Below are 26,491 nucleotides of genomic sequence, written 5' to 3' on the forward strand. Positions count from 1 at the left end.
GTAACGCATTCCCTCACCAGAGCAGGATTGGCCACCCTGGTGCAGTACTTGGCCACAACCTCCTATATGAACACCACAATTAAACTCAGTCCCCAGCAGCTGCGAAGCAACTGACCGCGGCGGCGGTCAGACCTGCGACGCAGCAGAGGGTGCTAAGAATCCCTGGCTCCGGACAGGCCGCCATTGGAACATGAACCTGGCAACGTTTAGTGCTAGAATGTTATCTAGTGAGGGGAGTCTAGCAGTGCTATTGGAGGAATTAGAGGGCAGTAAATGGGATTTAATAGGGCTCAGCGAAGTTAGGAGGCCAAAAGAAGCATATACAGTGCTAAAAAGCGGGCACGTCCTGTGCTACGGGGGCTTAGCGGAGAGGCGAGAACTAGGAGTAGGATTCCTAATTAATAAGAATATAGCTGGTAACATATAGGAATTCTATAGCATTAACGAGAGGGTGGCAGGTCTTGTTGTGAAACTTAATAAGAGGTACAAAATGAAGGTTGTACAGGTCTATGCCCCTGCATCCAGTCATGATGACCAGGAAGTTGAAAGCTTCTACGAAGACGGGGAATCGGCGATGGGTAAAGTCAAAACAAAACACACTATACTGATGGGCGCTTTCAATGCCAAGGTAGGCAAGAAGCAGGCTGGAGACAAAGCAGTGGGGGAATATGGCATGGGCACCAGGAATAGCAGGGGAAAGTTATTAGTAGAGTTTGCGGAACACAATAATATGCGGATAATGAATAGATTCTTCCGCAAGCGGGATAGCCGAAAGTGGACGTGGAGGAGCCCGAACGGCGAGACTAGAAATGAAATAGACTTCATACTCTTCGCTAACCCTGGCCTCATGCAAGATGTGGACATGCTCAGCAAGGTGCGCTGCAGTGACCATAGGATGCCAAGAACTCGTATTAGCCTAGACCTGAGGAAGGACCGGAAGAAACTGGTACATAAGAAGCCGATCAATGAGTTAGTGGTAAGAGGGAAAATAGAGGAATCCCAGATCGAGCTACAGAACAGGTATTCGGCTTTAACTCGGGAAGAGCACCTTAGTGTTGAAGCAGTGAACAACAATCTTGTGAGCATCATTAAGGAGTGTGCAATAGAAGTCGGTGGTAACTCCGTTAGACAGGATACCAGTAAGCTATCGCAGGAGACGAAAGGTCTGATCAAGAAACGCCTATGTATGAAAGCCTCTAACCCTACAGCTAGACTAGAACTGGCAGAACTTTCGAAGTTAATCAACAAGTGTAAGACAGCTGACATAAGGAGGTATAATATGGATAGAATTGAACATGCTCTCAGGAACGGAGGAAGCCTAAAAACAGTGAAGAAGAAACTAGGAATTGGCAACAATCAGATGTATGCCGGCAATCTCATTAAGACAAAGCCGGCAATCTCATTACTAATATGGATGAGATAGTTCAAGTGGCTGAGGAGTTCTATAGAGATTTATACAGTACCAGTGGCACCCACGACGATAATGGAAGAGACAATAGTCTAGAGGGATTCGAAATCCCACAGGTAACGCCAGAAAAGTGAAGAAAGCCTTGGGAGCTATGCAAAGGGGGAAGGCAGCTGGGTAGGATCAGATAACAGCAGATTTGTTGAAGGATGGTGGGCAGATTGTTCTAGAGAAACTGGCCACCCTGTATACGCAATGCCTCATGACTTCGAGCGTACCGGAATCTTGGAAAAGTGCTAACATAATCCTAATCCATAAGAAAGGGGACGCGAAAGACTTGAAAAATTATAGACCGATCAGCTTACTGTCCGTTGCCTACAAAGTATTTACTAAGGTAATTGCAAATAGAATCAGGAACACCTTAGACTTCCGTCAACCAAAGGACCAGGCAGGATTCAGTAAAGGCTACTCAACAATAGACCATATTCCCACTATCAATCAGGTGATAGAGAAATGTGCGGAATGTAACCAACCCTTATATATAGCTTTCATTGATTCCGAGAAAGTGTTTGATTCTGTCGAAACCTCAGCAGTCATGGAGGCATTACGGAATCAGTGTCTAGACGAGCCATATGTAAAAATACTGAAAGATATCTATAGCGGCTCCACAGCCACCGTAGTCCTCCATAAAGAAAGCAACAAAATTCCAATAAAGAAAGGCGTCAGGCAGGGAGATACGATCTCTCCAATGCTATTCACAGCGTGTTTACAGGAGGTATTCAGAGACCTGGATTGGGAAGAATTGGGGATAAGAGTTAATGGAGAATACCTTAGTAACTTGCGATTCGCTGATGATATTGCCTTGCTTAGTAACTCGGGGTACCAGCTGCAATGTATGCTCACTGACTTGGAGAGGCAAAGCCGAAGGGTGGGTCTAAAAATTAATTTGCAGAAAACTAAAGTAATGTTTAACAGTCTCGGAAGAGAACAGCAGTTTACGATAGGTAGTGAGGCACTGGAAGTAGTAAGGGTATACTTCTACTTAGGACAGGTAGTGACTGGGATCCGGATCATGAGACTGAAATAATCAGAATTAGAATGGGCTGGGGTGCGTTTGGCAGGCATTTTCAGATCATGAACAGCAGGTTGCCATTATTCCTTAAGAGAAAAGTGTATAACAGCTGTGTCTTACCAGTACTCACGTACGGGGCAGAAACCTGGAGGCTTATGAAAAGGGTTCTACTTAAATTGAGGACGATGCAACGAGCTATGGAAAGAATGATAGGTGTAGCGTTAAAGGGAAGCTGAAAGGTTTTCCAGAAAAAATGAGTGAACATCTGTACATAATGGTTTTCAACCCTCCTAATCCGAATATCGCATCCAAATCCAGCGAAAGAAAGCGCAAATATATTTTATTTCGACGAAAAGTGCAGCCGCGGACACGCCCAGCTCGCGCGTCTCGTTTCCGCCTGTGATTGGTCGGGCGCCTCGTGACGTGAACTCTAGTGACCGGCCGCTGCCGCTACACATGAAGCGCGGTGCCAGGTAGTTTGGTGCTGTAATGGAAAATTAAGAGGTAATGGAAAATTTAGAGAGACTGCGTTTTTCTGAGAAGTTCGGCGTTACTCCCTAATTGTATGAGCCGATTGCGAAGAGCCGGCCTCTCGAAGAAGCAAACGATGCTGGTGCAAGCAGTGCTTTCGACGCAAACGAAAGCGAAATCTTGGGATCTCCTCGTGTTGGAAATGCTCTTTGGTGAGTATGTTTTTTGCAAAGCGATCTAGTGATCTCGCCGATCTTTCGCCGATCTAGTGAGCTCGTTTCCGGTCAAACAACTGTAGTGTTGTGTTCCTGCATGCCTCCTCGTGGAACGTAAGCGGGGATGCGATCGTCGGCATTTGTGCGCTGTCCAAAGCTGTCGGCAATCTACAAAGACGGTTTAAACGCGTGAAAAGCTTCCCGGTTCATGCAGTACGTGTAGTGACCTTCATCTGTGCGCCATCCGCACACTACTCGTAACCGAAGACTGCACAAAAAGCCGGCATGATTGGCCCACCACTTCAGTTGATGCTGCGCACGTTAACTACCACTCTACATACACGCAGACGCACCAACAAAGGAATGCAGGGTCGATCGAAGCAGATTACAATGGCACGCACGCAGAAACAAGCACGGTCAGGCACGGTCGCGCAGGCTGCGAAGGAACAAAACACTAGAGTTGACGTCACAACACCACGGTTTCCGGTCTCCGCTCGCAGCGTCAGCAGCAGCGCGCGGCATTCGACGGGGGGCGGAGCTACAGCGCAATTTTACCTGCCGATTACGTCGCTCCTAATTGAAAAAAAAAAAACCCCCAAATTTTACCTACATGGTTTATAAGGTTCCCGCATCCGTATATGAGCGTCTTATTGAATTCGACAGACTCTTCAGCTTCCCTTTAAGGGATAAGAAAAGAGCTGATTGGGTGAGGGAACAAACGTGAGTTAATGATATCTTAGTTGAAACCAAGAAAAAGAAATGGGCATGGGCAGGACACGTAATGAGGAGGGAAGACAACCGATGGTCATTAAGAGTTACGGAATGGATTCCAAGGGAAGGGAAGCGTAGCGGAGGGCGGCAAAAAGTTAGGTGGGTGGATGAGATTAAGAAGTTTGCAGGAACAACATGGCCACAATTAGTACAGGACCCGGGTAGTTGGAGAAGTATGGGAGAGGCGTTTGCCCTGCAGTGGCGTAACCAGGCTGCAGCTGCTGCTGCTGCTGCTGCTGCTGATGATGATGAAGGTCCTTCTGACCTCATCGCTAGTTATAGGAGTTTCTTTATCCTGTTCATTACTGTTTCTAATGGAGGTATCCTGACTCCTCTGGGTATCGAACAGGTCAGAATAGAATTTTTCTGTTTCTTTTACTATATCTTCGAGATTGCTGATGATATTACCCTGCGTACTTTCAGCACATATATCTTGGTTTGTGCTATGCCAAGTTTCCTTCTCACTGATTTCAGGCTGTGTCCATTTTTTACGGCTTCTTCAGTCTTTCTCACGTTACGGTTTCGAATATCACTTATTTTTTCCTTGTTGCTCAGTTTTGACAGTTACCCTGATATTACCCTGCGTACTTTCAGCACATATATCTTGGTTTGTGCTATGCCAAGTTTCCTTCTCACTGATTTCAGGCTGTGTCCATTTTTTACGGCTTCTTCAGTCTTTCTCACGTTACGGTTTCGAATATCACTTATTTTTTCCTTGTTGCTCAGTTTTGACAGTTCCGCGAATTCTATCTTATCTCTTGAGTTGGACACTTTCATTCTTTGTCGTTACTCTATTAGGTCCTTTGTTACTTGGGAGAGCTTGCCTACTTGTTGCCTTGGTGCCTTGCCTCCCACTTCAGTTGCTGCCTCTGAAGCCAGCCTAGTTACGGTTTCATTCATTAGCTCCGTGTCATCATCACAGTTTTTATGTTTCATATAATTTTACATGCAATAACAAATTCTCATAAGTAAACAAAACATGCTTTTGTGTAGTAATAAATTTAAAACAGCTTTTGACGTGCATTTTTAGTAGGAAGTGAATCATTGCGACACGAAACAATGACCAGGCAGGTCTTCAAGGTGTCCTGGCTCTCCGAAAGCAATTCCAATCCGAAGTCACCATATACTGGCATTTCCATGCATACAAATGAGCAGCAGCACTGGATTCCAACTCTAGGTAGCATAGTGAGAAACTCTATGCTGTAAATAACCACACAATGCTATGTTATGAATTTAGGTTGGCTACCATGCATGTGCTCTCCTTCTCAGTTGCTTGTAGTGGGACACTCTCTGTGTTGCTGCAACAGTTTTCTTGTGTCCAACGGAAGACTTGTCACACTATCTGCTTGACTGTGCTGCACTGACCATGCATGAAGTGCGAGTGCAGCAGAAGGCCGCTTGTATACTGTGTCATTGACTTGCACCCAACACATTCAGGGTTGGGTATAGTGGTGCACGTGATCCCTTGTGCGACCATTTGCACCAAAAGCCACACTCGACAGGCACTCAACAGCATGCACGACCCAACTCACTGGGTGTGGCCAGGCCTGCTACATATTCATATTTTCGCAGGCAGCGCTAGCGGCACCTGGATTCTAATGGTGGTTGCACTGATAACAGAAAAGTGTTTGCTTAGTAATACGAGATGTTTTCATTATTCGTCATTAAAAATTTAAATTAAAAATAATGACAGGTGTCGTCTGAATAATTTGTAGTTGCTTAGAAAGTTTAATGGGTATCGAAAGTGCAATGACGCTAGCGGGGTGTTTTGCCCAGCAGACAATCGACGGCATTTGCTGTTGCTGTTGCCCGCTTGTTTTGTCCAGGTATCTCCTAAATGTGATCTCGTTTGCTTAACATGTGCCGCAATATACTGATGAAGCGCCCAGTTTCGCACAAGCACTCAGTATTACAATTTCCAAAACTTCAGAATTCCGAAAATTATGTTAAGTGTCTACCTCCTCCAAAGCGCCAGCATCAGCCGAAATATTCACCTCCTTGCGGTCGCTACAAGGCCGCTAAGGACGATGATGGGGATATTCACTTCCATGCGGTGGAAAGGGAACGACCAATTGGGGCGAGGGTAATGCAGAGCGGGAAGGAACAGTCCTTGAAAGAAAAGCCAGTGGTCGCAGGGCTTTTGTGAAGCACGTGTTGCTAAAGCGTTCATGCAGTCGCTGTTCCCACACTTCTTGGGCAGTCCGCTAGCCGCACAATACTCTCCTACACCATTGCCATGAAGATCCAAGTCATTGTAAAGGCGGTGTGCTGTTGTCGTTTTGACAGTGGCAACACTCCAAGGCTTGTTGGGGTCGCACTGGGTTGCACAACTGCCGCGTCGGTTGGAAGGCCGCAGCCAATGACACCGCCGCTATCGTGTACGTCATGGCCATGTGGCAGACCCGGCGCAGCGGGGCTGGCGAGCAAGTTCCTCGCCGCTCCAGTCGTCCCTCCAATTGTCCCTTGTTTTTCTTCCTGGTTGGGACACTGACCTATTTTGCTGCTGATGGTGGCACAAAAATCTGCTACAATTCGTTTCTGACATGAAATAACTTATAATAGAGTAAAGTGACATTGAGGGTGTGCAGGTTATAAACGCTGTGCAAAATAGTAAATTTGTTGGTGCGATTTCAACTCGCAAGGGGTCAGCGCAGCTGCCGCATCAATGGTCTATGCAAAGTGGCTCGCCTGGCTAGCGTGTTTTCACATCACTGCCTACGGCGTTAAAAAACTAATTGTATTGTCACTTATAAGTGACATAAATGTGCAGACGTTGATTGTGCTGATGAATATAGCCGCTTTATTACGAGCTGTTGATGCATCGCAAGGGCCATCGGCTCCGGATCTGACGGCCAGCGAGCTAGCCCTGTCCGCCTCGTACGCTGGTATGGTGACGATACCACCAGCACCACCCTGAGGCCTAACAGAGAAGTTTGAGTATGTTTACTCGCAGACGCTACCAATGTGCTAACACGAAAGGCAGAGCGCTTTGGTTACTTTGCTGCTTCTCCCCGCAAGGGCGTCTGCGTCAGCAGGCGTTTGGTGTGTTGCGACACCACGTACCCGAGCACACGAGGGTTGGACCCTCCCGCGTGTAGCCGTGTCTGGGGAAAAGGGGATCCTGGGGGTTGAGCCGATGCTGGGTGTTTGGACCTTTAAGGCCCCCCCGGCGGAGGCAACACACCTCTTCGGCCTCGGCTTCACATAGACGGCACCTCCAGACTGACCCACCTGGAGGATATCGGCAGTCGCCTTTTCCTGTCTCTCCCTCCTTGAATCTTCGTCTTTATCTCCCAGTTTTTGACCTTTCCTGTCTCCTTCTCTCTTCTTTTTACTTCCTTTCTCCTGGCGGCAAGGGTTAACCCTGTGTGGCTATCCAACCTTGGGTACACCATATTCGGTTATAGTGACGGCGTACGACTGGCGTCGTGCAGACTTGTATGCAAGCTCTGCCTCGTCCCCGCGCTGGGCTCCGTGGTGGGCGGTCGGCGCTGTTGCCGAATGTATACATTTTTTCATGGAAACTTCTTTCCCCTCCCTTGCTGATCGCCCTCAGAAACGAGGGCGCACCGAAGATGTCTTCAAGTTTTTTGGACGCCAAACCCAGAATTTTCCCCACTTCTACGTTATTCATTCCGAAAAGCCAAACAAAGCAATGCGAAACATTTCACCATTCCTTCTTTCAAAGTCCCTGACTGATGTTTTTGGTCCAGGATACAAGGTGTCGAGGATGGTAAGCGGCGACCTCCTCTTGGAGCTCCGCGATGTAAAACAATATGAGAAACTACCGCAACTAGTGTCATTTGGAGAGACCTCCATAACAGTAACCCCGCACCGTACAATGAACACCACCCGTGGTGTTGTGTCAGATGATTTGCTTGAGCTGACTGAAGCGGAACTCTTGGAGGGCTTCAGCTAACAAAATGTGATCAATGTCAGAAGAATTAAGATGAGGCGGGATGGTGAAGACATTCAGACGAAGCACCTAATAATTACTTTTGGATCAAGTATCTTGCTCGAAATAACCAGAAGAATAAGAATGGGCTGGGGTGCGTTTGGCAGGTATTCTCAAATCATGAACAGCAGGTTGCCACTATCCCTCAAAAGGAAAGTGTATAACAGCTGTGTGTTACCAGTACTCACATACGGGGCAGAAACCTGGAGGCTCACGAAAAGGGTTCTGCTGAAATTGAGGACGACGCAACAAGCTATGGAAAGAAGAATGATGGGTGTAACGTTAAGGGATAAGAAAAGAGCAGATTGGGTGAGGCAACAAACGCGGGTAAACGACATCTTAGTTGAAATCAAGAAAAAAAAATGGGCATGGGCCGGACATGTAATGAGGAGGGAAGATAACCGATGGTCACTAAAGGTTACGGACTGGATTCCAAGGGAAGGGAAGCGTAGCAGGGGGCGGCAGAAAGTTAGGTGGGCGGATGACATTAAGACGTTTGCAGGGACAACATGGCCACAATTAGTACATGACCGGGGTAGTTGGAGAAGTATGGGAGAGGCCTTTGCTCTGCAGTGGGCGTAACTAGGCTGATGATGATGGTGATGATCTTGCTCGAATCAATCGAGGCCGGGTACATCAAGCTCCGTGTTAGGCCGTACGTGCCAAACCCACTCCGATGTTTCAAATGCCAGCGCTTCGGTCACAGCTCGCAGAGCTGCCGAGGCCGCCAAACTTGTGCAAAATGCAGTGCTCAAGAACACACCTCTGAAGCTTGTGAGAACGCTCTCCACTGCGTAAACTGTGACGGGGTGCACGCCGCATACTCGCGGTCGTGCCCCTCCTGGAAGAAAGAAAAAGAAATTGTAGCAATCAAAGTAAAAGAGAATATCTCATTCAAGGAGGCACGCAGGCGGGTATCGTACCTGCCCAAGAAAACCTTTGCCGATGTGGCGCGTCAGGGGGCAGCGTCACAACGGCCTCCGGCGGCTGTCCGACCCACAGGCAGCGAGTTGGCAGTTACGCCATCTGCCCCCGCGGCGGTTGCAGGTAGCGCTGCTCCGTCAACCCACCAGACAGGGCCACCCACAACAAAGGTGGGCGCAGCCGAGGCTGCCCCAACCTCCCCGAGCCCTTCCAGTGCTGGCAACAGCCGGCGCAGCCAAATCCCCCAGGTAGCCCAATCGACCTCCAGGCTGGTGGGTGCAGGGGTCTTGCCCCCCCCAAGGCAGGACCCTCGCTGGTAAATTCTCGCTCGCAAGAGCACGTGTCCGGCGCCTCACAAGAAGCAATGGACACTACACCTATCCCCAAGGCGCACCAAGCGCCTAAGGAGCGGCGAGGCTCACTCGGAACGCTCCAGAAAGGGCAGAACCCCCGGTTCAGGGCCTCGAAAGAGCTCTGTAACCTAAGGCATCGCCTCCGTTTCCATACACACAGCACTTATTTACTTTCAATATGGATACACAAATTATTCAATGGAACGTTAGAGGTCTTCTTAGGAACCTTGATGACGTGCAAGAGCTTATCCAAAAACACAATCTCGTAATCTGCTCGTAAAATTGCTCGTAATCATGAACCAACCAGCCCAAATGCGTACTCTTTTACAATCCAAAAGTGCTGTGTCTACAGGAAACACGCTTAAAACCACAACACACAAACTTTCTCCGACCTTATGTCAAGTTCTGCAAAGATCGTGATAATGCTGTCGTATCATCAGGCGGTGTTGCCACGTTTATTCATAAAAGTATTTCCCGTCAGCATTTACAGCTACAAACGCCCCTTGAAGCAGTGGCGGTTTGAGCTGTTCTTCTAAATAAACTCGTCACCATTTGCTCGCTTTAGGTACCCCCACATTACAAATTAACGAAACATGAATTCCAATCCTGTATAGATCAATTGCCAGAACCTTATCTTGTTCTTGGCGATTTCAATGCGCACAGCTCCCTGTGGGGCGACTCTTGTACAGACGCGCGAGGTCGTCTTGTTGAACAGTTCCTTTTTTCTTCACGTGCGTGCTTGCTGAATAAGAAGGAACCCACGTATTACTCCCTCGCAAACAGAACCTTTTCTTCAATAGATCTTAGCATAGTTTCCCCGTCCATACTGCCCGAACTCGAATGTGAAGTTATGACCAATCCTTACGGGAGCGACCACTTCCCTATGCTGATAAGAACATCTAAAGAAAACGAATATCCTCCACAAGCTCCTAGGTGGAAGATAGACACAGCCGACTGGGAGAAATTTCGAACTCTCACTAACATCTCATGGGCCGACATGTCTTCTTTAGAAATTGATGCTGCTGTGGAGTATCTTACATCATCCATAATGGATGCCGCGTCAAAATGCATATCCGTAGTGAGTGGTCTGGCATGCAAACGACGTGTACTGTGGTGGAACAGTGAATGGAGGATCGCCCGTAAGAATCAGAGCAAGGCGTGGGGGTTGCTACGAGCTTCTCCCACTGCAGAGAATCTTATGAACTTTAAAAAAGTAAAGTCCCAAGGCAGGCGAATCCGCCGACAGGCCGAAAGAGAAAGTTGGCACAAGTTTTTGTCGAGTATTAATTCGTTCAGAGATGAGGCCAAAGCCTGGGATAGGGCTAATAAGATTAGAGGGCGGCAAACATATTCACTCCCTCTGGTAAACACACAGGGCGATACACTGCAAGACCAGGCAGACTCACTTGGGGAGCACTTTGAGAGGGTTTCAAGTTCCGCCAATTATTCAAAAGCCTTTCTCAAATATAAAAAAATAGAAGAATGTAAGCCACTCACAAAAAAGTGTCGGCAGAACGAACCGTTCAACCGCCCTTTTGGTATTGCAGAGTTGAGAGCTGCCTTGAGCGCATGTAAGAGCTCTGCACCGGGAGCTGATAGAATCATGTATGAAATGCTCAAAAACTTACCCTATGACACGCAGGGTACACTACTTACACTTATGAACACTATCTGGGATGAAGGGTACCTTCCAACGGCATGGAAAGAAGCCATTGTGGTCCCTGTTTTGAAACCAGGCAAAGACCCTTCCTTAGTGGCAAGTTACCGCCCGATAGCACTCACAAGTTGCATTAGTAAGGTATTTGAAAAAATGATAAATCAGCGACTCATCCATTTCCTTGAACAGAAGAAAATGTTTGATCCCTATCAGTGTGGCTTCCGAGAAGGGCGCTCCACAACTGACCACCTTGTACGTATTGAAGGACATATACGTGACGCGTTTGTACACAAACAGTTTTTCCTATCCATATTCCTCGATATGGAGAAAGCATATGACACAACGTGGTGCTACGGAATCTTAAGAGACTTGGCAGAAATGGGCATTCATGGTAATATGCTAAACCTCATAGAAAGCTATTTGTCCAATCGCACATTCCGTGTAAAAGTCGGCAATGTACTGTCACGTCCTTTACACAAGAAACTGGTGTACCCCAGGGAGGCGTGCTTAGCTGCACGCTCTTTATAGTGAAGATGAACACGCTTCGTGCTTCATTACCACCGGCCATTTTTTACTCTATCGATGTGGACGACATTCAAATAGCTTTTAAATCCTGTAACCTCGCAGTGTGCGAGAGACAAATACAGCATGGTTTGAACAAAGTATCAAAATGGGCAGAGAAAGATGGATTTAAAATCAATTCTCACAAAAGCTCTTGTGTTCTTTTTAAACGAAAGAGAGGCCTGGTCCTGGATCCTTGCTTAGAACTGTGTGGACAACAAATTCCTATCAACAAAGAGCACAAATTCCTAGGTATCATACTTGACGATAGACTCACTTTCATTCCACACATCAAATATCTCAAAGAAAATGTCTAAAAACAATGAACTTAATGAAACTTCTATCCAAGACTATGTGGGGTAGTGACAGAAAGTGTCTAATGAATCTCTACAAGATTCTAATACAGTCACGATTGGATTATGGGGCCGTAGTGTATAACTCTGCCGCCCCGAGCGCGCTAAGGATGCTGGATCCTGTCCATCGTCTAGGCATCCGCCTAGCCACTGGTGCTTTCAGAACAAGCCCGATCGAAAGCCTATATGCCGAATTGAATGAGTGGCCGCTCCACTTACAGAGATCATACGTCAGCTTTACTTATTTCCTTAAAGTGCATTCCATTCCTGAACACCCATGTTTTAATACCATTACCGATATGACGTATGCTACACTTTTCCGCAACCGTCCGTCTATAAGACAGCCTTTCTCGCTGCGTGTGAAGGAGCTTAGTGATGAAATGCATGTCCCACTCCTGGAGCACCACTTAATGCGCCCAACCAAGCTATTACCTCCTTGGGACTGGCAGGTCACAGGATGTGACGTATCCTTTCTAAAAGTTTCAAAGCATGCTCCAGAGGTAGAAATTCGAATGCATTTCCTAGAACTTCAGTACAAACACTCATGCACAGAGTTCTACACAGACGCTTCCAAGTCACGTGCCGGAGTATCCTATGCAGCCATCGGTCCTTCTTTTTCAGAATCCGATGTACTGCATCCAGAAACAAGTATCTTTACGACAGAGGCCTACGCTATATGGTCGGCTGTAAAGCATATAAAGAAAGCAAAACTCCAAAAAGCCATTATATATACAGACTCCCTAAGTGTGGTGAAGGCCTTAAAGTCACCCTACAAACATAAAAATCCTGTACTTATGAGGTCTATTCCAACATGTGCAAAGCTTATCTATCTAACCAGCAAATCATCATATGCTGGGTACCCGGCCACAGGGGAATCGAAGGTAACGTTTTGGCAGACCAGATGGCTACGTCAATTGCACTCCCTGCTTTTAATAATACTGCTTTGGTGCCTCTCACAGATCTGAAACCTTACATACGAAAGAAGCTGCGGAACCACTGGCAACGAAAGAAGCTGCGAAACCACTGGCAATGCATGTGGGACGCAGAGATAAATAATATACTGCACATTATAAAGCCACAGTTAGGTTTTTGGCCCTCCCCAACAAAATCTCGGCGTACAGATGTCCTATTCTGTCGCCTCAGAATAGGACACACATTTGGCACCCATAATTATCTGCTTACTAGAAGTGAACCTCCAATCTGTGGTAGATGCAGTGAGAGGCTTACCGTCCTCCACGTGCTCCTGGAGTGTCGGGAAGCCGAAACGGAGAGAAAGAAACATTTTCCGCTTGCTTACAAACATCACATCCCTCTACACCCGGCTATGTTTCTTGGTAAAGAACCGCTTTTTGACACCAAGACAGTCCTCAGCTTCTTAAATGATGTCGTACTACATGTTATATGCCCAATAAATTCGTAGAGCATCCTCGCTCCAGAGGATGCGGCTGCGATAACAGTTTTGCATAGCACATGCCTCCAGGCCCTTGTTTTTCAAGGGCTCTAAGGAGGCAGTAGTGCTCTAGCATATCTTATAACCTTATATATTTTTACGCATCGTATCATTCTATTTAAATGCATCTTAATGTTCATAGTACACGTCATAAGTCATCGCCATAATCTTATTATACAGATTTTGCACACTTTAGCGCGACCATTTTTAAGGCCCCTCTACAGCCACGTCACACCAACTTCATCGAACTCATGATTTCACTGCAAACTCATTAACACGGACATGGCGCTTTTTGGCTATACTTGGTCCTTGTGCCATAAAACATGAAACATTCATACTTTGCTGCTTCTGTGGCAAAGAAAACAACTAGCACCATCCTTCAACTAGGCTTGACAACTCCCCTCTCGCAATGCTCTTGAAGCTCTCGCTGCCTTCTTAAACACCCTCTCTCTACGCTTTTGCATTTTTTCGACTGCCGTATCAAGCAATGGCACAACCGGCGGCAATCTCTCATTCGTTGTGCATGGCTTTGTTCGATTACCTAGGAGGCTCTGACATTCTGGTGATTATTTTGTGCTTACACGCTCACCTCAGGTAATACCATGACACTTGCATTGGTTAATATTTTTTCATGTTGTTGCCATTGATGAGGTGACAGCTGCTACGATATGTGAGTGCTTTTCTGCCGCATTCTCCCAATGCGTGTGAAAAGAAGGGAAGACAAGATATGTTGAATTCCAATGGCGGAGTCGGAGCAAGTTTTTCTGCTCGTTTCGGAGCAAGTTTGTTCCAATGACGGAGTGAGAGCGGGAGTAAGGTGTTCCAATGAAAGAGTCGGAGTGGATTCATAGCGGGAGTCACTCCGTGGAGCAGAAAAAGATGCTCCGCCAAAATCGGCGGAGTGGACCGGAACTCTGCGTGACGTATTTCCTTTACCATGTTTGTCTGCTGGGAGGCGCCACCAGTCACGACTCGCGAGGAAGCAAAAGCTGCTGCACGCTTGCCGAGATATCCATTCCGCACTTTAAAAAAAACGACAGGTTAACGGCGCTGAAGAGACAAGGGACCGGTGCGGCGGTGCTGGGAGCAAACAGTGGAAGGAAGTGACAACACGCAAGGTATCCTGGGTAACTCGGCGATACAAGTTCCGCTTCCGCCTTACTCCAGCGGCGCAGGTTGTGTTCCACTCGCGGATTTGGAGGCGTTGCTCTGCTCTAGAGTCGAGTGCTCGCTCGCGGAGTCCGTCGGCTGCTCCGACTCCGTCATTGGAATTCAACAATAGTCTCACACCTGATGACATCGTTCTGTGATATCTTCGACACAGTGTTTGGTGATGCACAGGTCGAAAACCTGAGTGGAAGACCGTGACTCTTGCATTTGTTCATATTTTTTCATGTTGGTGCCATTGATGAGGTGACAGCGGCCACAGTAATGTGAATGCTTTTGTCGTGTTCTCCCAATGCACGCGAGAAGGGAAGACAAGATAGTCTCGCACCGGATGACATCGTTCCGTGATTGATGCCTTCGACACGGTGTTTGGCAATGTAGTAGCTTGATTACATGAGGGGGGGGAGTGGCTGTACATCATGAGAGACACTGAAATGTACCCAACCCATATGGCTGTGCTACAAATAACAATGTCGCCTCAACCTTTGCCACATGTATCGACTCGTGGCCAGTGTGCCTCGGCAAGTGTGATGTCATCGTTGTTTCGAAGAAGTTAGGTGAAGTGTGTGTTGCAAATGCGTGTCTGGCCTTCTGGCCTTGCACAGGTTGCCACAACTCTTCCTCGGGCTTAAAAGAAAGCAAGGTATGCGATTTTGACAAAAAATTTATCTGAAGAAACAAAGGCAGGGCACTATTTTGTAGTGATGCCTTCCATGTTATTCTTAGTTGACTGTCTGCCAGCTGATCCCATTGATAACGCAGGCGCAGCCTAACCCTGACCACTGACGTAGCGCAAGAAGTCATTAGCATTTGAAAAGGCATTGGAAAAGGCATTGCTACAAAACAGCAACACAGTGCTCGCGAATAAAGAGAACTGTTATTTACCTTGTATGTCGTAAAACCCTGTTCCAGCATTCCATCCTGTCACTTGTGCACCACTTCCACGAAAATTGGTACAACTCCACCTTTGGCAACTTCTCAGTGATGTTTCTGTAATTGTTGTGGCATCCGTTTATACCTATGAGACACTCTTTGGCTCTGTGGTGCAGTTTTCATGGTGTTGCGCTGTGTTGAAAATCTCTTCCATGGTGGTCGTCTGCACACATCTTGAACGGACACCTTGGGCTGCCACTCGTCATAGATGGCACCACTTGTCCAGCTCAGAGCAGCAGGCCACGAAGCAGATATCGTTTCCCAGCGATCGCCATTTCGCCTGGCTTGCTAGTTCGCTGCCGTTGGTGTCAAGCAGCAGAAGTGGACAGAATTCGTGCGCGCCGCTGGATGTTTAGAATGGACCTTGCTGAAGTGCAGCCAGATTTGCTCGGTTCATTTCGAGCGTGCCTGCTATAAACAAAACCCACCGAGCTTAGTGCAGTCCACCGATCTTCCACCGGGACTATGTACCCCAAGCCTGGTGCTGTGCTATTTACCCTGCCTTGTGTTCTGCTCTGGAATATGCTTTATTCCAAAAAGACCCTCGACGACAGGTTCGCACTACTTGCAGCAGCACATACGCATATTGATAGCCATCTCCGGCTGCAATTTTCAAGTCTCATTTGTAGTGGGTCGAATCGAAAGTAGTTGGGCATGTCTAACACGGCGGCGACTTCCACCTGCAGGAAATCGTAACCACTGGGTAACTAAAGTGAGGATGATGATGGTGAAGAGGGACATTGCAAAGCATGTAACTAGCAACATGAAGCTCGGGCGCCAGCTTGCTCGTCGCAGTCTTTTGCGGTCATGTGTCCGGCTATGTTTACAAACCTAATGTCACCTCTTGTTGCTCTCTGAAATTGAAACTGGGGCTGGTCGCTACTAACAAGATTCCACTTGTCATGCTGTGAAGCAAATGAGGTTTCGTGCCGTAATTACAGGGTCACTAGCTACTTATTAAAACAAAAAAATTTTGGTGTCAGTACTCTTTTAAAGTTAATACTTGCGAAGTTAATAATGACCAATTATGCAATTAAACAGAATAGAAAAAATAGTGCAAGTTGCTCCACACATTAGCTGGAAGCATGCATTTGGTTGTGTCCTCCTGCAGTGCTTCGACATATTTTTAAACCTTGGTTAAAGTTAGCTGGGACCTTCCTGCTATTTAGTAACAACAGTTGTGAATTGTTTCAATAATTCACACCTCATCAGAAATGCTGAAGTGATTGCATATAGTGAGAACATTGCTTTACACTGTGAAAGATATCGCTAAAGCTGGATGGTTAGAATTAAGTTAAGATGATTTGTTTTTAGAATTGGACAATCCACGAGAACGGGCTACAGTACTGCCATGTGGCATTTGTGGTGACAGTTCAGACTGCATTCTGTTTTGCAGAAACCGAATTACTCCCTGAAGTTTACACTTGCTGGACACACCAAAGCTGTCTCTTCAGTGAAGTTCAGCCCCAATGGAGAGTGGCTTGCCAGTTCTTGTGAGTTTCTAAGGAATGACACTTATGTCAAAGACATTGGCATCTTTCTTGCCGTCTTTCACTGACAGGCAGGTAATCACTATGGCGCAGAATACTGGGTGATCATTTTTAAGTTTTAATGTATTTTTAAAAATTGCTTGTTGCATATATCGAACACAATTCTAGTCCTTGAGCTGGATTATTCAGAGGGGCAGACATTACTTACATGAGAAATCGAAAAACATATTCAACTAATTGAGAAAGTGCACTAATTGACTTCATTAGTTAACAGCACATATTGCAATTTATTAATTACAGCCGGTGAGTTTGCTAGCCATATCCATTTAGAATGAATTTCCAGAATGGACTCCGGTTTGGAGATATGCACCATCAAACTCGCCGTAAGAATACAGTCTTGTTTTAACTTTTTTAACAAAACGCTCTTTTATGCATTGAAGCACAAAAGCAACTGGGATGCCCATGTATTGTCCCACACTTTGGGAAACATCTTGAAACTGGTGCAATCCTGGAGATTTATTTCTAGTGGATGCGTCTTGTAAACTCCTTGGCTACAATTCATAACTTGCCATATGTGCCATAAAGTAATTGAGAAGTTAATTAGGGAATTTGTGTTAAGTTGTGGAATATGGGTTTTGATTGCTTGTGCTAGTAATGTACGCCTTTTCGAATAATTCAGCTCAAGGACAAGAATTATGGTATTGACCACAGGGGATCTTTAAAAATTCAAAAAAATAAATATCACCCTGTATAATCAGTTGCATGGCATTCATTTAACAGCTTCACAAGTGGGTTGGTTATTTTTCTTGCACTACCCATTCTTGGCCAATCCCCCTGAATTTGCATATCAAGTGTGGTTGGTACTGTGCGCCTCATCATCAGCATTGTTTCCTCGTGATATTGTCTCATCCATGCGAGATAGAATAGCATTTAGTGAACTGCTTGAGTAAAACTTTGCTTCAAGGGACACTAAAGGCAAATGTTAAGTCAATGTAAAGTGATAGGTTAGTGCGAGAGAATGCTTGAGGTGGTCAATATTATCACGAACTGAGCTTTAGCAATGGAGAAATTGCGGTAAATTAAGAACGCGATTAGAGACTCCCCTGGGACATTCAAGTATTAGACCAATGGCGTAGGCACTCCTCCTTATATTTCTGTCACAAAGTGACAGGTTAATGCTAGAGAATGTCTGAGGTGTCAGTATTATTGCAAACAGAGCTTTAGTTATTGAGAAATTGAGGTAATTTCAGGGACATGATTTGAAACTCTCGGGACATTCTAGTAATAGCCCAGTGATGTAGGCATGCCTCATTATACTTCTGTCAACAGTACTGAACCACCCATAACAAAAAAAGAATTTCATTGCATTATAAGATGGAATAAAATGCTACTTGTCTACTTCTATTCGATTTTTAGAAGAAAGAACTCATTGACGTTACCTTGACAACGACATGGGTGGTCGAAAGCTTTCGTTTTCGCTCGACTCCACCCTGCCCGTGCTTTCGACTTTCAGTAGCTTCAGTATCGTGTAGGGCAGAACTGGTTTTGCTGGCTCAGGAAGCTCACATAAACTGCAAGTAGCAGAGAACGCCATGTCCATGTGAGGCCACGGGATGCCCGAATGGTCCATGCCACTTGAGCAGCTGCAGCGGCAAAGCCAACTGAGAAAGAAGCCAACATAGAGAAACTGAGGCGAAGCCTGGGTTTCTCCAGGGCTGTGTGCCTGTCGGGCGCTGTTTTACTCGCCGACGGCAGTAAAGGGCGTATGCAGTGTCACCACTCCCCGCTCGAGGGCAGGAATTGCGCTAAAGGTATGCAGCTCCTGCAGATGTGATTTTCTCTTAAACTAAGTCTTTTTTAGCACAAAACAAGCACTGCGAGCATTCTGTAATGTTACTGTAATGTTAATAGTTCACATTGACCTAATGTTTGCCTTTAGTGTCCTTTTTGCATAGATTGCAACATGTTGCATTTGGCTAACTTTTATGTACAAAATTAAGTTGTCACTTTTTATTTTTTGTGATGTATGCAAATGCACAAATACAAGATGGTTCTGATTAATATGGTTAAGATTTTTAATCTATATCTCCGCCCTACTACTGTTTTCCTTCACGCATTTGAAGCTAGACTTGCTTTGTCCGTGCTTTCCATTTTGCTTAAGCCGTACTAGTCCTTAGTATCATCATGGCTGCCCAGCAAAGTGTTGATGCAACAAAATCACGGCATACTAATACCTATGCGTGCGTGCTTGAGAGAGCAGCAGCCCGAAAACGTAACAAATTTATTTGTGTTTCAGCCAAGGATTACACATGCACACGCCCAGGTGCTTTCATGAAATGCGTTCAAATTTTTCTTAAATCTAGAGAAGATGAGATTAATTAAATCATTTCTTCTTCATCGCTTACCATGGAGTCGTACATTCGAAAATGACACTATAGTAAAAGACAAGTAATTATTTATTTATGCTAATTAATATTTAGCCATAAGAGCCATGCGATTGATCCCAGTGGAGGGCTCGGAAGTGTGCCATCTGTTGAGCTTATAACGGTTTCCAGAAATGCAAGATGTAGACGCTGCTAATTTTTGTAGCGTGATGAATTGCTGGCAATTTCACACAGAAAGCATGGCAGTTGTGCTCGTGGGCTGTTCAGTTTCGCTTTTTTGTGTGAAACCTGCCATGGTTGCTCAGCAGCTATGGTGTTGGGCTGCTGAGCACGAGTTCATGGGGTCGAATCCTGGCCACGGCGGCCGCATTTCGATGGGGGCAAAATTAAGGCTTCCCAAACTCAATTTCAAATCGGAATGAAGGGTGTCCAAACACGCCTGTCTCTTAATGAGAATATGCTTGCATTACTCAAAGACTGTATAGCAAAAGTTGAAAAGTGTGAAGCAACTGTTAATACGGTTAAAAGGCAAGCCGCACAGTTATACAGTAAAATGGACTACTTAGAAAACAGAAGCCACCGTAACAACATTGTGATATAGGGTATCCCCCAAAAAACGATGAAGCCCCCGCATCTTTGAGGAAATATGTTGAGAACGAGATCTTTAACCATTTGCTGAAAGTAAAAGTAAAGATAGTGGAGCGCGTCCATCGCGTTAGCAAAAGATTAACTAAACGGTACCGTCTCGTCATATTACGGTTTTATAATTTTGGCCGAAAAAATGGCAGTTCTGTGCAGCTGTTGAAAGCTCAAAGGTACAAATATATTGGTGTCAGAAGATTTTTTATCCGCAGTTTGTGAAACGCGCAGGAAGTTATGGGAGTCCTCAAAACCTAACCAAGAGGGTGGTGATAAGGTTGTGCTTCTTTTTGATAAACTGAAAATAAATTGCATGCTCTATGCATGGGATAAGCACGTGGGAAAGAGGATACCTCAGAAGCCGGAGCGTTCCGAGACGGCTGGCCAATAGGGTAGTAGTTCACATGCATGATGCCGGAATGTGCGCAATCGTTTTCTTTGTTGTGTTGCAATGCTAGAAGCATAGTGAAGAAAGCGGATAAACCAGAGGAAATATTACTGGCTTATGCACCTGATATTTTTGTGATTACCGAGACGTGGCTTCATCCCGGTATCCACAATTCAGAAATAATTTGAGAAGGCTATAGCCTCATTCGCAAAGACCGTGATAGCCGTGGAAGTGGAGTAGCCATCACTATAAAGGATGGTCTGACGTTCCGAGAGGAACATGGCACACCTAACCATGAGAGTCTCTGGTGTACTGTCACATTTCAAGCCATACCTCTACTAATAAATGGAGTGTACAGACAACCTGGGGCACCTGGAACTTACCTTACGGAATTACACAACTACCTGCTCGAGAAAATGCATGATCGGATGAAGCTAGTACTTGTTGGTGACTTGGCAGGAATAGACTGGGATAACCTAACCGTTAGCAGTAGGGAGGCAAACAGCTGCAAGCGACTTTTTGATACCATGCTAAGCTTTTCCTTATCTCAGTGTGTAAGGCAAGCGACACGCGTCCAAGGGCTTGTTTCTAATATCATAGACCTTGCTTTGATTTTCAGCTCAATAGATGCTGAAGTTATGGTAGAAGATGGAATCTCTGACCATAGTCTGGTTCTAATTCAATTTCCTAATCTTAGCCTGGCAAAAAAGTAGCACTGAAAATGCACATATATTTATTAAAGATTGCAGAGCAAACAATCAAATCATTATTGATTACCTGGAAATGAAGTTAGATGATTGTTGTGCTGAACCTTCCAATGATGTTGACAACTTCTGACTAAAATTTAAAGCGGCAATTTTTCACTGTGAAAAGCCTTACATTCCTATGAAACGGAAGCTGAAAAGAATGCATAAGTGTAAATGCGATCCAGCTGTAATAAACCAGTACTACCAAGAATTTAAAAGCCTGTTATGCCAAGCAAGAAGTAACTTCTTTTTCAAACACCTTAACAGATTTTATGACAATGCAACCGAGAAACTTTTGGGGTTACCTAGCTAAGCCGGACAGTCCAATCTGCAAGATGGAAATCAACAGCATTGTTACTGAAAATCGCATGCATTAGTTAACTCAATCAATTCCTTTTTTTCAATCTGCATTCACTCAAGCATGCCCAGTCCAAGGACTGCTTGTTGAACGTGACTCGGCTATGCCGGAAATCTCGATAACCGAACGAAGCATCTTGAACTTGCTCTTATAGCTGGATGTTAAGAAAACCCTGGGTCCCGATAAAATTGCAAATGTGTTTCTTAAACGTTATGCAAAACAACTGATCCCTTTTTTGTTTAAAATATTTACGCTTTCACTGAAGAAGGGTGCACTTTTGACAGATTGGCTACGTGCTAAAATAATCCTGATTCATAAAAGTGGTAACAAATTTATTGTGGAAATGTAACGACCCATAACATTAACTACTTGTTGTAAATTAATGGACCATATCCTCAACAAAGCCATCATAAGTTACCTAGAATCTAGCAATATACTGCACCCTAAACGGCACGGTTTCCGTAGAGGGCTGTCCACAGTAATGCAACTTGCAGAAATAACATGACATTGCTGACATAATTGATTCTAAACTTCAAGCTGATGCAAAATTCATAGACATTGCGAAAGCATTCGATCGTGAGCCTCGTTCTAAATTAATAGCCAATCTTGCATCGATTGGCATTAACAGCAAAGTAATAGCCTGGATCTCGGCTTACTTAACAAATCGAAACCAGCATGTAATTTTAAACAATGTAGATTCCATGTGCTTAAATGTTTTGTCTGCTGTAGCCCAAGGGTCTGTTTTAGGACCAACATTATTTCTTATTTACATTAATGACATCTCTTCTTGTGCAGAACCAGGTGTAACATTGTAATTTTTTGCAGATGGCTGTGTCATTTATACTACAATAGCAGTATTGATGACCAATTAAAGCTTAATTCTTCTTTACAAAACATTGCCCAATGGTGCGATATATGGGGGATGGAAATAAATGTATCTAAAACAGCGTTCACGAGCCTAACCAAGAAAAATCAACCTTCACCATTTGCATAGTATCTTAAAGGCTTGACTATTACACAAGTTGACAAAGTAAAATACTTGTGTGTTACATTCTCACAAGACTTTAGATCAGATAATCACATTACCAATACATGCGCCAAGGCGTTTAAACAACTAGGGTTTCTGTGCAGAAAATTGAGCAAAGCACCTCCAGCCGTTAAACTAACCACCTGTAAAACCCTGGTCAGACCTATTCTAGAATACGGAAGTATAGTGTGGGACCCTCATCAAAATTACCTTCACAACAAACACCTTTATGGTCACATTAAAATCAGTCAGGACGTCTATATTAATCTGTCTGGTTGTCGCTCTAGTAGGACAAACCACGATAAATGCATCCAACCATTCAATATGCATTGCAATACATTTAAATATTCCTATTTCCTTTGCACTGTGAACACTTAGAAAGCTACCAAGCAAAGCTGTAAGTAATCCAAATCTAGATTGGTTTTGTTCATTTGTGGAGCAGTTAATGGAGCCTCTATAGTACCTTTTCTTGTAAAAGTGCAGAAAGTATCTTGTAGTGTTCTATTGTACTGTTTTTGTTTGTGCATCTTTTTTCTCATGGGTAGCATGCGGTTTCTAATGGTAGATTTGTTTTTTCTCATGTACATGAAGTTTAACTATGTAACCACGATGTCTTCAACTTCGGTACTGTTTAGGCTGCAAATCCCAAGTGTCGTTTGATTCACCATGGGCATTGATCTGTGTACTTACCGTGCGCGGATAGGCCGCTTTGTAGCGCATGGCCATTTTGCCAGTGGTTGTTCGCCAATATGGCTTAGGCCTGCCTTGGCTAATAGTTGCTGGCGCATGGGTGGACGCTGTTCCTTGGTTTTGTTTTGTATTGCTCATTTGATACTCTGCACTGGCGACGTAGAGACCTACCCAGGCCCGGATAAGGTGGACCAAGTTCTCGCGCTTGTTAAAGAGTTAACGTTGTCAAATGAAAAATTTCAGAAAGACACTTCAAACAAACTAAAGGATATTCAAACGAGCGTCACTGACATCAAAAGGCGACTCAGTGGTGTCGAAGAGCGACTAAAAGCAGTTGATAACCTGTGTCATGACGTCACCACCGTTAACTCGGTCGTTCAGGAATCGCAAGAGCAGCTGAAGACCATAGAAACTAAACAGTTGGAGCAGGCCAATCTAGTTGTTGATGACCTAAATAACCGTATGCGCAGAAATAACCTAATATTTAAGGGAATCCCGGAAGAACCAAAAGAAACATAGGTTGACACTGAACGCATCATCAACCAGTTTGTGTTAACTAAGCTAGGCTTCAATGCAGGCGAAATGGAGCGAGCCCACAGAATAGGTCGACCTAAAGCAGGTCACATCCGACCAATTGTCGTGAAATTTCTGAGTTTTAAAGACAAGAGCATCATTTTAAGAAATGCATCCAAATTGAAGGACCTGCAGAAGCCACACGTGTGGATTGAAGAAGATTTCTCGGCCCGAATGCAGCTCATCAGGAAAAAACTCAGAGATTTCGCTCGCGAAGTATGTAAGCCTAACGAAAAATATACTGTGGTCTACGATTAACTTCTTCTTGGAAGCAAATGTTACACCTTTGATTCATCACAAAACTAAGTAACTTGTCTTTCAACGCGCAATGAAGCCGAAGTATGTTGGCTGAGGGAGCAACCTACTGTTGGCGCACGAGGGGACGAAACTAACCAGAATGATTGACACAGTCATGCTAATCAAGGTGATTCATTGTCACTCCTGGTGTGCAGCTTTCGAAGCATGTTTCACAAACAAGACCAGCTATGTGCATTTATTGAGGCTTGTTCTGTAGATATTGTTCTTGGGACAGAAACTTGGCTTACACCCGATATTGGGGACAACGAGCTGTCGCTCTCTAGAAACTTTACTATATTTAGAAATGATAGGGTGGGCGCACGCGGAGGCGGTGTTGTAGCTGCCGTGAAATCTAATCTATGTGCTCGCGTTGTTGACACACAGTCAAATATTGAAATTTTGTGGATTTCACTTCAGGTCTGTCCATCTGTGACTTGCTCAGTCGGGGTCTGTTACCGTCCGCCTGATTCTACTTCTGAATTTATCGAGAGTCTTAATCATTCCCTAACTTTAATCCAAGACAAGTATCCAACTTCACCTATAATCCTTGCAGGCGATTTCATCTACCCCACAATAAATTGGCAGACATGTACGCCCCTAGGTTGTGCAAGGAAGAGTGAATGCAAGGAATTTCTCGATGTTCTTTGTTCATTTGATCTGCATCAAATAGTTTGCAAACCAACACGTGGAAACGCTATTCTAGATCTAGTCCTCACAACCGAACCGGAAAATATGCTTGTTCACGTCCTTGTATGTATTAGCGACCACAACGTAGTACACTGTGAATACCAGTTACAAAGTAGTAAACCAGAAAAGGCAACGAAATCTATTTACGATTACTCCCGTGCAAATATCGACGCGATTCTTACAGAGCTGTCATATTTTTCTGTGTGGTTCTTGGAAACCATGGCTTATCGCAATACAAATGATAACTGGCTCGCTATCCGAAGAAAGCTTATTGAACTGAAACAAAAGCACATTCCCAAAATTGGAATAACGTCATCAACACAGAGCACATCCCAAGTGAAGAGAGCAATAAATAAAAAGAAACGCATTTACTCTAAAGCTAAGTTGTCCCACTCGGATGGTGATTGGCAGCGATACCGAGAACAATCAAATAAATGTAAAGCTGAAATTGAAGCATCTAAAGACAAGTCTTTTAACGGTGACATCGTCAGCATGATAATGAACAATCCGAAAAAGTTTTGGAAAGTAATTAACCCTAAACATTCTTCTCAATCCACTATACCAATCGTTAATAACGGTGTGCTACTCTCACCATCTGAAGCTGCGACTGAATGAAACTCATTTTTCAGCTCTGTATTCACAAACGAAAATCCAGTTCCACCTGACCTTACGTTTCCTTCAATTAACTCATCTATGAATGATCTCATAATTACACCAGAGGGAATAGAATCAGCCATCGATCGACTTTCGAATAACTCAGCGCCAGGTCCAGACGGCATCTGCACAAAGATGCTTAAAATGACTAAACCTATAATATCTCCCGTATTAGCCGCCCTTTTCCAGCAATCAATAGATACAGGAATTGTACCAGATGACTGGAAGGTCGGTCGTATCACTCCCATTTGCAAATCAGGTGACCGATCAGTGCCCTCAAACTATAGACCTATATCCTTGACTAGTATTCCATGTAAATTACTTGAGCATATCACATCTTCCGCAGTTATGAAATATTTATCTGAACATAACTTTTTTTTCTAACAATCAGCATGGATTTCAAAAAGGACGCTCTTGTGAAACACAGCTTTTTGAACTTATAACTGATCTTCATCAAGCTGTTCACGATTCCATAAAAATTGATGCCATATTTATTGACTTCAAGAAAGCATTCGATAAAGTTCCCCATTCTCACTTAATGATGAAACTTAGCCGGCTTAACATACATGGTAAAATTGTTAATTGGATCTCAAGTTTTTTAACCAATCGCTACCAATTTGTTTCCGTAAATGATCACTTTTCCGCTTTAGCACAAGTTAAATCTGGCATTCCTCAGGGATCCGTACTTGGCCCAATCTTATTCTTAATTTACATTAATGACATCAGTAACAACCTGACCTCAACAGTTAGATTGTTTGCAGATGACTGCGTTCTTTACAGACAAATTATCACCTCTGAAGACACTAATATTTTGCAGGCTGACCTAAACAAAATTTCACTTTGGTGCGAGCAATGGCAAATGGAAATTAATGTTTCTAAAACAAAAACAATGACATTTACCGGAGCCAGTAACATTCACTTAAGTTCATATTTTATGAACAGCATATGCATAGAGAATGTGTCTACATTAAAATATTTGGGAGTCCATTTAACTTCTAACCTTACATGGAATGATCACATTGATGAAATCATTTCGAAAGCAAATAAAACACTTGGATTCATTAGGCAAAATTTGTATTTAGCAAATCAGTCAACTAAATTATTAGCTTACACAGCTCTAGTTCGCTCGAAGATTGAATACGCTTCCATAATATGGAATCCAAATCAGACTTACCTAATAAACAAGCTGCAATCTTTACAAAATAAAGCAGCGCGCTTCATCACTAAAACATACTCTAGAACATCCAGCATCACGGCTGTCAAAGAGTCCC

At 44.5% G+C, this 26,491-nt stretch overlaps 1 protein-coding gene across 1 annotated transcript in view; it reads left to right on the forward strand.

The window, feature by feature from the left end:
- Nucleotides 1-26,491, forward strand: part of wds (WD repeat-containing protein wds) — a 194,787-nt gene that overhangs the window by 6,201 nt on the left and 162,095 nt on the right. Inside the window, exon 3 of the mRNA XM_070529944.1 lies at nucleotides 16,684-16,780. Coding sequence (XP_070386045.1) covers nucleotides 16,684-16,780 — 97 coding nt within the window. The remainder of the gene's footprint in view (nucleotides 1-16,683; nucleotides 16,781-26,491) is intronic.

This window comes from Dermacentor albipictus, unplaced genomic scaffold (assembly GCF_038994185.2).
Source record: "Dermacentor albipictus isolate Rhodes 1998 colony unplaced genomic scaffold, USDA_Dalb.pri_finalv2 scaffold_36, whole genome shotgun sequence".
Taxonomy (NCBI): Eukaryota; Metazoa; Arthropoda; class Arachnida; order Ixodida; family Ixodidae; genus Dermacentor; species Dermacentor albipictus.